General features: G+C 38.5%; 1 protein-coding gene across 1 annotated transcript in view; it reads left to right on the top strand.

Annotated features, from left to right (window-relative positions):
• The window catches only part of MTCL1 (microtubule crosslinking factor 1), a 398,239-nt gene that overhangs the window by 314,978 nt on the left and 65,980 nt on the right, over nt 1-17,281 (top strand). The window contains 1 exon segment of the mRNA XM_033934045.1: nt 13,543-13,710. Coding sequence (XP_033789936.1) covers nt 13,543-13,710 — 168 coding nt within the window.

Genomic DNA, 17,281 nt, shown 5'->3' with positions numbered 1-17,281 from the left:
AGAAGAGCAGCCAGGAGAGTTTCAGAACTGAGTCATCCTGTTTTCGCAGTTACTAGGCAGTATCATTTGGTCATTCTAATATGACCAAGTGAATATCTAAAGGGGCAACATTCTAAGGAAATGAGACTCCTTAGCTTGGGTTGATGTTGCCACTTTAAAGTATGTACTGGCTGCATCAGTCTAATGATTAATTGTAACCAGTTGACCAGGTCCATGGGCAGGTGTGTGCTTTGTAGAAAGCTGGTCTGCCTCATGTGCTTCTGCCTGCATTGTGTTTGAAGACTAAGCATATGCATGTATGCCACAACAAACTCATTATTTCTCTGGTGCTGGTGGCCATATTGAATAGGTTAATCTATATTGTTACTTTATTAATTAGATTCTTTATATACAGCCCTTTTGTGGTACAAAGTGATTTACATAATGCATTCAGGCACTTTCTCTGTCACTAGTGGGCTTTCAGTCTGATGATGTCATTAGGTCACATGACGGCAGTCCTGACGATAAATTGGTCTTCAGCCAGGAAAGATTAGCTATGTGGCTAGTGATCATTTTGTATTACACCAACATTTGTAAATGGCAGTAATTCATCTTAGAAATATCCCTTAATTATAAACCTAATGCAGTTTATAAAGGCTTGAGAAGAGTTGTCAGGAAATGTATATAGTGTAATTGTTTTTTCCTGGTAGTTCCAGCTGGAATTTGGCCTACTATGAGTCTTCATGTGCAACTACACACTGACTTTTTCTCCTTTTATATTCTTTGTCAACTTAATTTAGTCATTGCAGCAACAGGGTTCCTTTCAATTCTGCAACTGTGGGCCCCAAAATTGGCCACTTGGTGTCATTATTATGACAGTGACTTTATGGCTTCTGCAACATCCCCCAGCTTTGTCTGGGATGAGCTAGGAAATTAGCCCAGGCCCTTTCACATGGCAGTGCATAATTTTTAATGTGACAATTGACTTGTGTTGTGAAGAGTCCCTGCAGAAAGTTAAAACTGCAGTGACAAGTTCTCTTAAAATTGAAAAATCCCAGGAAATACTTGTTTCATGGGATATGTCATACCTTCTGAGCCAATGAGGTTTGGATGAACGAAGCAGATTCCTAATAGAGGTGGTAGAGATGAGCATAGGTATCTCAATTCAAGGAAGTGTGGGTCTGGGAGAAGCACAGAGGGTTTCTGAGATAAAAAAGGGATTGTATGGGTTAATAGTTTTATTTTTTAATCTATTTTATTATTTACTGCCTTTTTAAAGAAATTCGCTGAAGACAGTGTACATCAAGAATAATCTAGAGTCTTGTTGGCGGGTGTCACATCACGTGATTTCCTGTGGAGAAGGTGTGGTTAGGGATATTCTTTGGGAGGACCTTAGAGGTGTGTTAAGAGAGCTCTTATTCAAAGTACTGTGGCTCATTTCCTCTAAGATTCTTGAAGATCAGACATAGAGTTTTAAATTTAGCCCTGCATTATAATGGTAGCTAGTGACCTTTTTGCAGAAATGGTGTGACTGGATAGGCCATAGAGTCTTTGCCTATGTCTATGTTTCTGTTTTTAGTGTGATAGAAAGCACATGACAATTGGCAGAAATAGTTCTGTACTAAAGAGCTGCAAATAGTTCCAGTCTTCAGAATGTCCCTAATGAATATTCATAAAGTAGATGAGCATGAAAGTAGAGTTGTCATCAATAAATCTGTAATAGTCTATTTAACCTCTCTGTATGACACTAATTTGCACACACAGGCAAGAAAGCAGCAGGCACAATATGTCTAAAGCCATTTTTCTGAAACTGTATTCAAAATCAAAGTATGGTAAAGCAAGAATATGATCATCGTGAGATATCTGGGATTGAGACGGAGCCTCATGCTTCAGAAAGGAACTGAAATAAAAAGCAGAGCCTACTGGATAGTGAGAGCTGAAATGAGGTAGAGAGAGATTTGCCTACTGAGTGCAGAACTGCAGTGTCATCAAGATGACCCTAGCAGGTTGTTAAAGTAGAAGGCTGCTGTAACGTGTTGCCACAGGGGCATGCCAACAGGGCAAGCCCCTTAGGAGCCATGGAGAATTGTTTCATTTTTGTAGTGAGTTCTTTTTGATCTTTTTGTATGAGGAAGACTCGTTTACCCCCACCCCACCCCCCTTCTTATCTATGAGGAACTGCAAAACTAAGAACATCATGGTTTCTGTTCCTCGAGAAACAGAAACCATGGGCAAACATGTCCCAATAGTAAATGGCGGTCCATCTATCAGGTAAGAACATAAGCATTAACCAGACTGGGACAGACTGAAGGTTCATCAAGTCCAGCTGGCATCAAAATTTGAAAAGGAGACAGAACAGCTTTTTAAACTAGAAGCAATTCACAACTACTCATTCCATTCCACTCAGTATTTTATAGACCTCTGTCATATCTGACCTTAGGCATCTCTTGTCCAAGCTGAAAAGCCCTAACATTTTTAGTGTTTCCTCATAGGAAAGTCATCCTACCCCTTTATCATTTTCATTGCCCTTCTCTGTCTAATTCTGCCATATCTTTTTTAAGATGCCTTGACCAAAATTGCACACAATATTTAAGGTACAGTCACACCATATAGAGCTCTACAAAAGCATTATAATTGTCTGTTTTGTTCTCTATTCCTTTCCTAATAATGCCTAACATTATATTTGCTTTCTTAGCCACTGCTTCGCATTGAGGTGAGAGTTTCAATATATCATCAATGATGACACTGTCCAGGAAAAGGATCTAGTTGACTCCTAATGGATTCTAGTCCAACATTAACCCTGATATAAGAACCCTTCTCCCTTTCAACCTCTGGTTTCTCCAATAAACCCAGAAAAAGGTTCTGTTTCACAGGGACAGCTTTGGCTTTGATGACCAGCCATGATGAAACTGCTTCCTTTTCTCCAGGAATAAATTGTTTTCCTTTACCTTTCAAGTTTTGTTCCCTTCTTAGCTCTGTAATATTCTACCTGGTGATAGCAAGCTTGTCCAAGTATCCTTGGCAGATATTAGGGCAGTAGTTTCAAGAATAGTATGACTGTTAAGAGGGACAGACCCCCAACTGTTTGTTTTCTGAGCAAATCGTATACAATTTGGGTGAAACAACTTTTAAAAATTAGCACTCGGAGAGAATCAGGTATTAAGGACAATTTGTTGCATCACAAGCTTGAAATGATGGAAACTGTTGTAATATAAAAAAATTTTGAGGCTGCTAAATTTCTAAGAAGAGATTCAGACACAGGTATCTCTAAATGTATTACTCGGCAGGCAATATTTCTCAAGCTACTGAAGCAGAGGGTACATTTGATACAATTGCACAGGCTGGTAGTTTTGATCGTTCTGCTTTTCTGATACTTTCTGAAAATGTGATTGATGAGCTTGTTACCCTCACGGTTACATTTGTATCTAATTTAGATAGTTTTAAGTTTTCAATCCTATTTTAAAAATAGAGAAGCTGTTTTCTGGTCATAAGGTGCATAAAGTTTGGGCCACTTCGTTTAGGATAAAAGTCTTTCTCCCATTGAAGGAGAAAGTTTTAGCTCTAGGAACTATGTTTTATTTGAAATTTCCATGCAAATGTCTAATTACTTTTAAAGGCAGAAGGATGCTTGATTGCGTAGGGAGAGAAATGGCCAACAGGAAAAAGAAGGTGATAATGCCTTTTTATAAGTGTCTGGTGAGACCTCATTTAGAGTATAGTGTACAATTCTTGAGATCGCATCTTCAAAAAGATATAAAACAAGATGGAGTTGGTCCAGAGGGTAAAGTGGTCATCATAAAGTGTAACGAGAGATATTTAAAGATCTTAATATGTATACTTTGAAAGAAAGGCAAGATTTGATAGAGACATTTAAATACTGTACCTCCATGTTATAAATGCATAGGAGACTCAATGTAGAACCATCTGTTTCACAGGGCCAGCTTTGGCTTTGATGACCAGCCATGATGAAATTGCTTCCAAATGAATGATTTTTTTTATATAACTAGCTATCAACATCAATCGTCACTTCATGTGACTACAGAATCAACTTCTATAATTCACAAATATTACACATGGTATACTGAAATTCAAAAGCTCTCACTTAATTTAATCAGTTCTAGTAGATGTGTATATCATAAGGCTAGTAAAACTCAGATCATAGGATCTCTTATAACCTATATGTTAAGAACATAAGAAGTACCTCTGCTGGGTCAGACCAGAGGTTCACCATACCCAGCAGTCCACTCGCACAGTGGCCCAACAGGTCCAGGACCAGTGTAGTAGTCCTCTATCTATACCCCTTTATCCCCTTTTCCTTCAGAAAATTGTCCAATCCCTTCTTGAACCGTAATACCATATTCTGTCCTATCACGCCTTCTGGAAGCCCATTCCAGGTGTCCACCACCCGCTGGGTGAACAAAAACTTCCTAGCATTGGTTTTGAATCTGTCCCCTTTCAGCTTTTCTGAATGCCTTCTCACTCTTGTAGTTTTTGAAAGTTTGAAGAATCTGTCCCTCTCCGCTTTCTCTATGCCCTTCATGATCTTGTCAGTCTCTATCATATCCCCTCTAATTCTCCTCTTCTCTAGGGAAAAGAGCCCCAGTTTCTCCAGTTTCTCAGTGTATGAAAGGTTTTTCCATACCTTTTATCAAACGTGTCGCTCTCCTCTGAACCCTCTCGAGTATCGCCATATCCTTCTTAAGGTACAATGACCAATATTGGACGCAGTACTCCAGATGCAGACGCACCATCGCCCGATACAATGGCAGGATAACTTCTTTCGTTCTGGTTGTAATACCCTTCTTGATTATACCTAGCATTCTATTCACTCTCTTAGCGGCCGCCGCACACTCTGCTGACGGCTTCATTGTCCTGTCCACTAGTACCTCCAAGTCCCTTTCTTGGGTACTCTCAGTCAATAATATCCCTTCCATCGTATAGCTGTACCTCGGGTTTCTGTTTCCCACATGCAGTACTTTATATTTCTCTACATTGAACTTCCATCTGCCATCTCGTCGCCCAAGTACCCATAACCCTAGCTTGTTCAGTTCCCTTTGTAATTCTTCACAGTCCTCTTTAGTCCAAGCAGCACTAAATAGTTTGGTGTCATCTGCAAATTTTATTATTTCGCACTTTGTCCCTGTTTCTATATCATTTATAAATATATTGAATAGCAGCGGACCGAACACCACTCGTGACCCTCCTCCAGTCCGAGTAGTGGCCTTTCACTCCTACCCTCTGCTTCCTCCCTGCCAACCAATTTCTGATCCATCTGTGTACGTCTCCTTCCACCCCATGATTCTTCAGTTTCCGAAGTAGGCGTTCATGGGGTACCTTGTCAAAGGCTTTTTGGAAATCTAAATATACGATGTCTATGGGGTGCCCTTTATCCATCCGTTTGTTAATTCCTTCGAAGAAGTGCAGTAAGTTCGTTAGGCACAATCCCCCTTTGCAGAAGCCATGTTGGCTTGTGATTAGAAGTTTATTTCTTTCAAAATGCTCATCGATGCTGTCTTATCAGCGGTTCTGCCATTTTCCCTGGAACCGAGGTCACCTCTTGATCCCTTTTTAAAGATGGGCGTAACATTGGCTATCTTCCAATCCTCTGGGATCATGCCTGTTTTCAGGGATAGAATGCAAACTTGCTGTAGTAGTTCCACTATTTCCTCCTTTAGTTATTTCAGAACCCTTGGGTGGATTCTGTCCGGGCCCGGTGATTTGTCAGTTTTTAATTTTTCTAACTGCCTGCTTACGTCTTCAAGGCTTACTTCCATGGATGTTAGTTTATCTGTTTTGGCTCCTTTGAAGATTTGCTCAGGTTCCGGTATGTTGGATGTTTCCTATTTTGTAAATACAGACGAAAAGAACATGTCTTTCTGCCACTTCTTTCTCCTCCTTCACCACTCCCTTCCTGCCTCTGTCATCCAGCGGTCCCACCTCCTCCCTAGCCAGCTGCTTCCCTTTAACATATTTGAAGAACAGTTTGAAATTTTGTGCTTCCTTGGCTAGCCTTTCTTCATATTCTCTTTTGGCTTTTCTAACCACATGGTGACATTCTTTTTGATACTTCCTGTGCTCTTTCTAGTTCTCCTCAGTTTTGCCCTTTTTCCATTTCCTGAATGAATTCTTCTTATCACCTATCGCTTTCTTCACTTCTTTGGTTATCCACGCCGGGTCTTTTGTTCGATTCTTTTTGCACCCTTTTCTGAATCTTGCTATATGTAGATTTTGCGCCTCGATCACCGTGTCCTTGAATAAAGACCAGGCATGCTCTACAGTCTGCCATTTCTTTGAGGTGTTCCTAAGTTTCTTCCTTACCATTACTCTCATCGCTTTGTAGTTTCCTTTCTTGAAGTTAAAAGTTGTCGCTATGGTTCTCTTTCCCTTTGGTATTCCTACTTCAACTTTGAACTTGATCATATTGTGATCGCTGTTTCCCAATGGTCCCACTACTTCCACTTCCTTCGCAGGTCGCCCATTTAGGATTAGGTCTAGATCCCTATCCTGGGACCATAGCTTTAATCATGTATACACACCACCTACCCTTACATCAGTGGTCTCAAACACGCAGCCCACGGGCCGCATGTGGCTCTCCAGGTTTTATTTGCGGCCCGCGGTCTGGAGGCGATCATTCTCTTCCTTTTGGAGCAGCAGCCAGCTCGTTCGTTCAAAGCCGCGGGTTCGTGGCTCCTTGCGCTATTCACTCCTGCATCGGAAGCCTCTCTGATGTCACAACATCAGAGAGGCTTCAGACGCAGGCACGGATCTCGCAAGGAGCCGCCACCCGCAGCTTTGAACGAACGAGCCGGCCAGACACGCTGCTGCTCCAGTGGCGTACCAAGGTGGGGGGCGGTCCACTGTTCTCCCTAGAGTGTGGCTCGCGGCTCGTCTAGAGAAGTGGTGCCCAACCTGCTTCCCTTCCCTTCTCACTGCTGCCATCGGGGATCAGGCTGGCATCGTGTTCTTTGATTTCCCTGCTTCTCTTCCCTGCAGGGCCAACCAACTCTCGCGGCCCGACGTCAATTCTGACATCGAGAGGATGTTCTGACTAGCCAATCGCTGCCTGGCTGCCCGGAATGTCCTTTCCGACGTTAAAATTGACGTCGAGCAGCGAGAGTTGGTCGGCCTCGTGCAGAAGAGAAGCAGGGAGTTCTCGGCCTGTTCCCGATAGCGGCAGCAGCCTATTCTGCGGCGGCGGTGGCATGGGGGAGGGCAGGAAGGAAGGAAGAAAGAAAGAAAGAAGGTGGGGTGGGTCAGGGAGCCAGAAAAAAAAGCAAAAAATGGGGCACGGAGGAAGGAAGGAAGAAAGAAAGAAAGGAGGGGGGACAGGGAACCAGAAACAAAGCAAAAAATGGGGCACGGAATCAGAGAAAGACAGACATAGAGAAAGAAAGAAAAGGTTGGGGGAGGGAATGAGGTCTGGAGGAGAGGAAGCATACAGGAGGCTGAAAGAAGGGAAGAAGTATTGGATGCACAGTCAGAAGAATAAAGTGCAACCAGAGACTGATGAAATTACCAAACGAAGGTAGGAAAATGATTTTATTTTCAATTTAGTGATTGAAATGTGCCAGTTTTGAGAAAGAAAAGATATTGAACTTTAAATGTGAGTGCTGCAGAAAAAAATAGAGTACTTGGAGGGCCGCAGAAAAAATAGTTAATGTCTTATTAAAGAAATGACAATTTTGCATGAGGTAAAACTCTTTATAGTTTATATATCTTTCCTAAAGGAAAGTTTTATAAACTACAAAGAGTTTTACCTCATGCAAAATTGTCATTTCTTTAATAAGACATTAACTATTTTTTCTGCGGCCCTCCAAGTACCTACAAATCCAAAATGTGGCCCCGCAAAGGGTTTGAGTTTGAGACCACTGCCTTATAACACAGAAAATGATCACCAACTATTAAAACTTGAATCTTGCCTTAAGCTTCACATCAAGAAGTACACCCACATCAAAATATCTCAACTCAAACACCAGATATTTCTCTATTTCCATGATATAAAATATCATAACTGAACGTGCATGAGATTAAATAATAGCGGCAACACTTAACTTTCGTGGTAGTAGTCATCACTTTCAGTGCTGGTGAGTTTTGGCAGACTCTTTTCAGCTACAGTGGCAAAATAACACTCAGAATTTAGGAAGTTGGTTGGTTGGACTGAAAGCTCTTCAGCACCCCCTCGTATTCAAGGTTTTGTGTCTGGTCTTCAAGGCTTTTCATTTCATTTATTTACTTACTATATCTCTACAAAACTGTTATGCAGAACTATGCAGTTTACAAACTAAAAACATAAAAGAAGGAAAGGAATGCCAATTTAAACAGAAGGCGACAGGTGATCAAAAGGTGCTATTCCCACATATTCACATATTTCATTTAAATATACCAGAGAAAGGGAAATGGTAAAACCAGAGGGCATAATTTGAGGTTGAGAGGTGGTAGACTCAAGAGTCATGTTAGGAAATTCTTCTTTATGGAGAGGGTGGTTGATGCATGGAATGCTGTCCCAAGGGAGGTGGTGGAGAGGAAAACGGTGACAAGAGTCCAAACAAGCATGGGATGAACACAGAAGATCTCTAATCAGAAAATAATGGGTTTATATTGAAGGAACTAAGACTAGTACTGGGCAGACTTGCTACTCGACTGCCCGAGTGTCCCGTGAGGAAGGCGTTTTTACATGACGAAACAAGGATCCTCGTTGGGACTTTTTAATTGTTTAAATAAAGACTTTATTACCGGTTGAAAAGATACCACCCTTGCCTTTTTTTGTTTGACGGAGAGGAAAATGGTGACAGAGTTAAAACAAGCATGAGATGAACACAGAAGATCTCTAATCAGAAAATAATGGGTTTATATTGAAGGAACTAAGGCTAGTACTGGGCAGACTTGCACAGTCTGTGTCGCGTATAGACATCCAGTTGAGGACTGGCTTCGATGGCTGGGATTGTTAAGAAGGGCTGGAGTGAGTTTTGACGGAGACTCCAGTAGATAGAACCTAAGCACACTACCAGGCAGGGCTCTAGGTTTCTGGCCCAGAAATATCTAAGAAAAAGGACCATTTAAATTAAATTATTAATTTATGGAGCATGTATGGTTGGGTAGACTAGATGGGACTATTTTGTTTTTTATCTGCTGTCATTTACTATGTTACTACCTTTCAAGTGTACTTGTTAGGCCAGATCAACAATGCTTCTTTTTGCGTTCTTCTCAACAATGTTTACTAAAGCTTCCTACGTCCTAAATGGTTAGATGGACTTCAGCTAGATGGTGAGCCTTTTCTTATTTAGGTCCCTCACTGTGGAGCACACTACTAGCTGCTATTAGTAGTATAACAAGCTATTTGGGTTTTTTATAAAGCATTAAAGACATGGTTGTTTATTGTTTCCTTTTCTTCTTGATTTTGACATTCGTGAGAAAATTTTTTGTTATTGTTTTGAAGATGTAAGAATTTTGAAATAGATTTTCTGTCTTTAGATTTTTGTAGTTGAAATACTTAGCTATAGTTGTATTTTAATATTTTTTGTAAACCATATAATTACATTGTGATAAGCAATATATAAAGTAATTAATCTAATCCAATTTTTTTTTTGTTAATTTCTTGGATTCATTATTGGATTTGTACAGATTTTTGTGGAAAATGAATACAAAAAATGAATTCCTATTTGCATGTAAAAATCTATATTACATCCTACCCAGTCAGACTTTTACCAGAATTAGGGTTACCAGATTTTCTGAAACGAAAATCCAGACCCATGGCCCTGCCCCCCTCAACCCGTTCACTTGTCAGGAGGGCATCTGCGCATGCGCTGGTGTGACACAATGATGATGCTGGGTTTTGAAAAGCCATCTGGACCCCCGGACATGTCCTCGAAAAGGAGGCCTTGTCCTGGGAAATCCGGACGTCTGTAACCCTAACCAGAATCATGTGATTGTTTGCTTATCAACTATTTTAAGATGCACAGAAGCTGGGGAAGGGGAATTTAATATATCTCTACAAATTATACAATTATACTATATCGACTACAAATTATACAAAATACAGCTATAAAATTAATAACTAAGTCTAAAAAATTTGATCATGTAACACCTCTCCTCAAAAAGGCTCATTGGCTTCCTGTTATTCATAGAATCACTTATAAGTTATGTATAATTATTTTTAAAACTCTAAACAATAAGACCCCTGCATTTTTATTTAAGTTACTTATTCCATATTCTGCAAAGAGAACTCTACGATCTAGCGAACAAAATCTGCTATCTATTCCTTCATTAAAAATTATTAATACGAGGAGACAATTTATTTTTTCATGTACAGCACCGCAGACTTGGAACGCCCTCCCTATTTTTTTACGGGAGGAGAAAGAGTTTGGAAAATTTAAAACCGAGTTAAAAACCTTCCTTTTTAAAGATGCCTTTACAATATAATTTTATTATTGGAGTATTATATTTTACTTTGTTATACCTGTGTTACCTATTTCCCTTTTGTATTTTCCCTCAATGTTTCTTCTTTACTTTATGAATTGTATTTCATCCCTACTTACCCTATGTTTAGTAATGTTAAAATTAAGAGCAATTTACCATTATTTAAGTATTTGTACGTATTGTATTGTTTTCTAATAATTGTAAATTTTATAGTGTACATCGCTTAGAATGTTTGATTAAGCGATTAATCAAGTCACCTAATAAACTTGAAACTTGAATACTCTGCATCATAAGATTTTATTGTGCTTGCCTGCACAATTTACAATATTCAAGGAATAGTGTACAAAAGGCTTGTATCTTTTGATTGGAAGATCATTTGTGGTTAAGAACTTGGATTTACTGTACTTCAAAAAGTAGAGATATTGCCTATGGGTTACCCTGGGGCTCTATGCTCTTTGATGGCTATTTAGCGTCTCTGGCCATTGAAAAGTAAGGGGTTAAATATTATATATTTGCTGGTGGTGTCCAGTTAGTTATGAGTATGGGTGTCAATCATATAGAATTTATAGATTGTCTTAATTTCTATTTGGAGAAAATGAGGGTTCCGGTTAACTAATAAGAAATTGAAAGTGTATCCATCAGAATCAAGAGTGATGTGTAGGTAGGTATTTAGAGAAAAAGGAATTTAACCTCTTAAGATTGCTTATGATGGAGATGAAGTATATAGTTTGGAGGTAATTTTGGATCCAGCTTTTTCTTGCCTACGTCAACTCTGCCAACCATGTTCTTACCTATGAGAAGAGGATTTAGATTGTTACAATTCCTTATATGCTGGATTACATAAACCTCATGTTAACATCTGCACAGTGTTGTCTTGTTTTGCATTCTTCTATGTTTGGAGGGATGATTGTATAACATGGATACAAGAATATGTATTGCTTTCTGCTTTTTTATTCTTAAAATTCAATAAAATTGTTGAACTTAAAAAAATAATAATATAGAAACAGAAAATCAGGCCAGATGGCACATCCAGTCTATCATCCATATATAACAGTTACTTTTCCTTGTAGAAACTAAACTGGTAATATATTACAATTATAAGTAAAAAAAATTTAATCTTTTGTGCAAAGTAAAAAAAATTGCCTTCAGTTCTTTTATAATTGTTGAATATAAATAATTGTTTCAACAATGCATAAAATAAATTCTAGCAATTGTGCTTAAAATAACTTCTCGCCTTGCTAACTTCAAAATTATGTCATTCTTCTTAGCAAATTCAGCTCCATTCAATACAATCAGTCATAAAGCACATCATTACCTGCTTATGTTGTAACTAAACAGTTTCCTATTGCAACAAAGCAACAATTGCATTTCATAATATTCATCTGTCAGTCTGCATCTACTTGGAGTCAAAATTTGTCTCCCCATGCTGTGAAGCTTTTCAACAGGAGCACTTGAAGGCAAACCCACGTTAGACTTCAAAAACAGGAAAATTAAAATGAAAAGAAACTCCTGCTTCAAGCTTTCTTTGTCTTAAGGTTGTAGGTTCAAACCCCGCACTGCTCCCTGAGACCATGGGCAAGTCATATAGGGCTCCTTTTACTAAGGTACGCTAGTGTTTTTATTGCATGCACCGGATTAGCGCACGCTAACCAAAAATCTACCGCCCTCTCAAAAGGAGGCGATAGCGGCTAGTGCGCGCGGCAATTTAGCGCACGCTATTTCGTGCGTTAAGCCCCTAGCGTACCTTCGTAAAAGGAGCCCTTAATTTTCCACTGCCCCAGGTACTTTAGATAGATTGTGAGCCCAAAGGGGCATATAGGGAAAATGCGTGAAGTACCTGTATGTAAACAGCTTTGAGTGTGGTTGTAAAGAATGTTTTCAGAAAAGCCTTCATTTACACAGTTTGATTCAGTCAAAAATTAGATGACATTATTTCAAGACGCATACCACAGCCTTTAAATACTTCCTCTCTAACAGCTTGCAAAATTTATCTCAATCGCTTTTAAGAAGCGATCCCTGTTCCTAATGGTATACCCCCCTCCTCCCTATCTTTTAATTTTGTTTTTAATGATGTAATTATTGATCCCCCGCTTCCCCTTTCTTCCCTCAAGCTCATGTTTGTATTTGTAAATTGTCGTTTAATGTTCACTCTTCCCCCACCTAGAATTATTATTTTAACTTTTTATTTTTAGCATTGTAAACCGGCTAGATACTTGTCGATGGTCGGTTTATTAAAAATAACAAAACTAGAACTTGATTGATTTCCTGGTCCTTCTAGAACATATGTGGCATAATGTGATCATTTCCTTGTTTCTGGTTTTATTTTAGTGTTTAAAAAAAAGGTTGCAAGATTTGAAGCAATGACAAATTGTAAAGTGTTTAGAACAATTATGAGCAACCATCTTGCTAGCATTTGTATTGCAAATGGTTCTGTTCTCCAGTATTTTACCTCTTTCTTTTTTTTTTTTTTTTCTGTAAAGCCCTTTCAATGATAGAATAATGTGGTGGTTGCTATGAAACATTTGTGCTCATTTTCAGTGAGTGCTATAGCAAACAAGCATGTAAACAGCCAGGCTTAAGTAGCATTGAGCACCTCATTCGTCAAGAATTGTTGAAACCTTTTGTACCTGCAGAATAGAGCGTAATTTCGTTCTCAAGAGACTGCTTCTCATCTGTACTGTACCTCCTGACACACAGTGGAGAATCATAGGGCTCCTTTAACTCAGGTGTACTAGCGTTTTTAGCGCACACAGGAAATTATCACGCCAATGCTGGCATTTAAGGTCTAGCGCACACGGCAATGTAGTGCGTGCTATTCCACACGTTAAAGCCCTAACGCAGCTTAGTAAAAGGAGCCCATAGATTTGTCCAGGGACCATTAAACGTTTTACTAAATAACATAGCTAAAGAGATAGTGCTTTTAATTTATTCTTACTCTACATGTACATTATACAGTATTTTTCACTAGTAGAAAATTCAAAACACCTGTTGTATACCTTTTGCAGGGTATTAAACCTGCAAACTTTGAACTCCTTTCCTAACTAGAAATATTCCTTGTAATATGTGAAAACATGTTCCAAAAAAAAAAAAAAGTAGAAAGGATTATGGCATGAGATTTGTCCTAAGAGAGTCTCTTTGTTCTTGAAGGCAAGTGAGAACCGGCGGCTTTTGGATTCCCTGAAGGGTCTGTTGGATGATTTCAGATCAGAGCTGCGAGACGAAGAACAGGATCATTTTGGCCTCCGGCAGCAGTACGCCACAGAGAAAGCTGCCTGGCAAATGGAAGGGACGGAGCTCAAGTGTCGCCTGGAGCAGGTACACGTGTTGCTGCCCTGGGTTGAAAATTAACAAACCTTGATCCCAATGTATCAGTTTATATATAAGATGATTAGGTGTGTAATGAAATGTCGTATTTAGCTATTTGTTTGAATATGTTCCTCTTATTTTTACAGCTGTACGGTTTTCACAGAATATATTTCAAGCAATGACAAGTTACTTTTAGGCTTTCAAAAAGAAGGAAATATAAATTGCCATCAGATAGACAGACAGATAGACAACCCATTTTGCTGTACCACAGTCCCTATTGATTGGTTTTGACTTTGCCCTTGCTTTCAGGTAACTATGGATTGTCTAAGCTTGTCCCTATACCTTTATGAATTTTACTTTTTTTTTTTTAAAATTACTTTCTATAAGGAGTTCTGTCCCATGTGCCCAGAACCCTTTCTGGAACAGTGTTCCTTACTTCTGAATCTACCTCCTTCCAGCCTCATTCATGACTGCTTGGTCTAGAATTGCATTGAATCATTGATAGGATGATAGAATTCTTGTGTTGAATAATTGATTCAGTTCTGTGCTATTTTACATTTCATATGAGTTTAATTTATGGCATCCCACGGTGAACTATTTTAGGAAAGGTGAGCTATACATTAAGTTGAAATTGAACTTTCTGTATGCTCAGAAAATCTGGACCACATATGCATTTGGGAGTTTTGAATATTTCTGTGTTCCCTCCCCTTTCTTTGGCTGTAGGTATTCATGTCATTAAGCTTGATTTTAAAATGCTTACAGTGCAAGATTCTGCAACTTTTTGATAGTTGTAAAATATGTTTCATTACTGTGTTTTTGTAATTGAATTTTGTAAGTGAATTATTTGCTTTCTTTCTCCTTCTGTCATGAGCAGAATAAGGCAAACCTTATGAGTCTGTTGTCATATGTCATAAATTAAGAATGGTCAATGTAAAATTGCTAAGTCCTAGTTGAGATATTAATCATTTGTACTTGTGAGCATCTCTAATGTGCCATTAATTGGGTTTTGTAGGCATCTGATCACTAATTTTCTGTATATTACTGAAAACAAAAAATATTGGATGATGTAGAGAAAATTATTTTTTTTTAATTCTTTGTTCAATTTTTAAACTACAGATGTGCACAATAATTAATACTCTTACATATAATATTAAAATTAAAGCACATTAAACTTACAATAATTTATAAAAAGGAAAATTATTTCCCCCATCCTTCCAACTATTAAACAATAAATAAATACCTTCAAGAACAATCAATACATAATATTTAAACCAACTCCAAAACATACCCCCCTCCCCCACCCTGGATGTGTATGTTTAAAGGAACATCTAAAGAGATCAATCCTTACAGTATTTAGTTAACGGTTCCCAAACATCCATAAATTTCTTGTAATTTCCCTGCTGAACGGCCATAAACCGCTCCATTTTAAAAATATAACAAAGGGATTCCCACCAGAATGTGTAATTTAGTCTATCCCAATTGTTCCAATTTTTTAAAATAAGCTGCATGGCAACCTCTGTCATTATAAAGAGAAGTTTGTTACTTTTCACAGATAGTTGACTCTTCGCTCTCACAAATGTACCAAATAAAATGGTATCATATGATAGTGCCACTGGATTCTCCAATAAATTATTAACTCGATCCCAAATAGATCTCTAAAATTTCAGTATCAAGGGACAATAGTATAACAAATGATCCAACGTCCCAGGTTTGAGATGACAGCGCCAGCATCTATTAGATTTGGAACGATCTACTTTATGTAAATGAACTGTAGGGAAAATTGTCTTGAAACACTGCACTGTGATGCTTATCTGCAATATGTGTAGAATTGACTATATATAGATTTTTAAATAATGAGCTTGAAATTGGGAAATCGTGGAATCACATATAGAAGTGTGAATTTCAGCATCTGTATTAGAGTGTTGTGAGAAGATGGCACAATTTTGATTACCAAGTGCTGAGTAATTAATACCTTGAGACTTCAACTAAATATCCTTGTGTGAAATTCACTTGCACTTTAACAAAGTAAAACTTCTATGAAAAACTTTCAGTGAAAGGAGAAAGCAGAGTGCATGTTTAACTTGTCTTGTGTTCTGCTTTTTAATATATTTATCAATGATCTAGAGATGGGAAAAAATAGTGCGATAATTAACCCCTCTTTTACAAACACATAGCTCGGGTTTTAGCGGTAACTGCTCCGATAAACTTGTCATTCCTTCTTGCCCTTCCCGGACTCTTAGATCGGAATCTACTGACCATACCTTCCATCAAAGAATTCTATTACACTAGGAAAACTAACTTCTCCATTGTAGCTCCTCAACTCCTCCTTGAAAAATTCACTCGACAAATTCAGGATTAAACTAAAAACATTCTTATTCAAAGACGCATACCATAGCATTTAAATATTTCCTCTCCAACAGCTAGCAAACTAAACACGAACCGCTTTTAAGAAGCGATCCCCTTTCCTGATGTTATATCCTCCCCCTCTCTTCCTCTCCTTTTAATTTGTTTTTTAATGATGTAATTATTAACTTTCCCTTCTCCCTTCACCCTCAAGCTCACGTTTGTACTTGTAATTTGTCCATTTAATGTTCACAATTCCCCTCCCCTCATAATAATTTAATTTTAACATTTTATTTTTTTTTTAACATTGTAAACCGGCCAGGTGTCCTTCGATAGTCGGTATATTAAAACTAATAAACTTGAACTTGAACTTGACTTCTATAAGCGTCAGAGCAGTTACCAACACTGCCAGCGCTAAAACCCACACCATGCGTTCATTAAAGAGGGGGTAAATTTGCTGATGACACAAAGTTGTTCAATCTTAAGAGGATTTTGAAAAATTGCAAGAGGATCTTGTAAGACTGAAAGACTGGGCATCAAAATGGCAGATGACATTTAATGTGAGCAAGTTCACAGTAATGCACATGGGAAAGAGGATCCCGAACTTATAGCTATGTGATGCTGGGTTCTGTGTTAGGAGTCACTGCTCAGGAAATGGATCTAGGTGTTATTGTTGAGGATACATTGAAATCTTCAGCTCAATGTGTGGTGGTGGCTAAGAAAGCAAATAGAATGTTAGAAATTATCAGAAACGGCATGGAAAACAAAGATGAAAATGTTATAATACCCTTGTATCGCTCTATGGTACAGCTCTATGGTACTGTGTGCAGTTCTGGTCGCTGTATCTCAAAAAGATATAGTAAAACTAGAAAAGGTACAAGAAAAGGGTGACAAAAATGATAAAAAGGATGGGACGACTTCCCTATGAGGAAAGGCTAAAGTAGCCAGGGTTCTTCAGCTTGGGGAAGAGACAGTAAAGGGGTGATATGATAGATGACTTCACTAATAATAATACAAAACTTTGTTAGGCTCTTTAGAAATCCATTAGCTAACAGTCTCCCTTTGTCCCTCAGGGTTCGGTGCTGGGGCCAATCCTGTTCAATATGTATGTAAGTGACATTGCTGAAGGGTTAGAAGGAAAAGTGTGCCTTTTTGCAGATGATACCAAGATTTGTAACAGAGTAGACACCGAAGAGGGAGTGGAAAATATGAAAAAGGATCTGCAAAAGTTAGAGGA

This window comes from Geotrypetes seraphini, chromosome 2, assembly GCF_902459505.1.
Source record: "Geotrypetes seraphini chromosome 2, aGeoSer1.1, whole genome shotgun sequence".
Taxonomy (NCBI): domain Eukaryota; kingdom Metazoa; phylum Chordata; class Amphibia; order Gymnophiona; family Dermophiidae; genus Geotrypetes; species Geotrypetes seraphini.
This window is presented reverse-complemented; position numbering and strand designations above follow the sequence as displayed.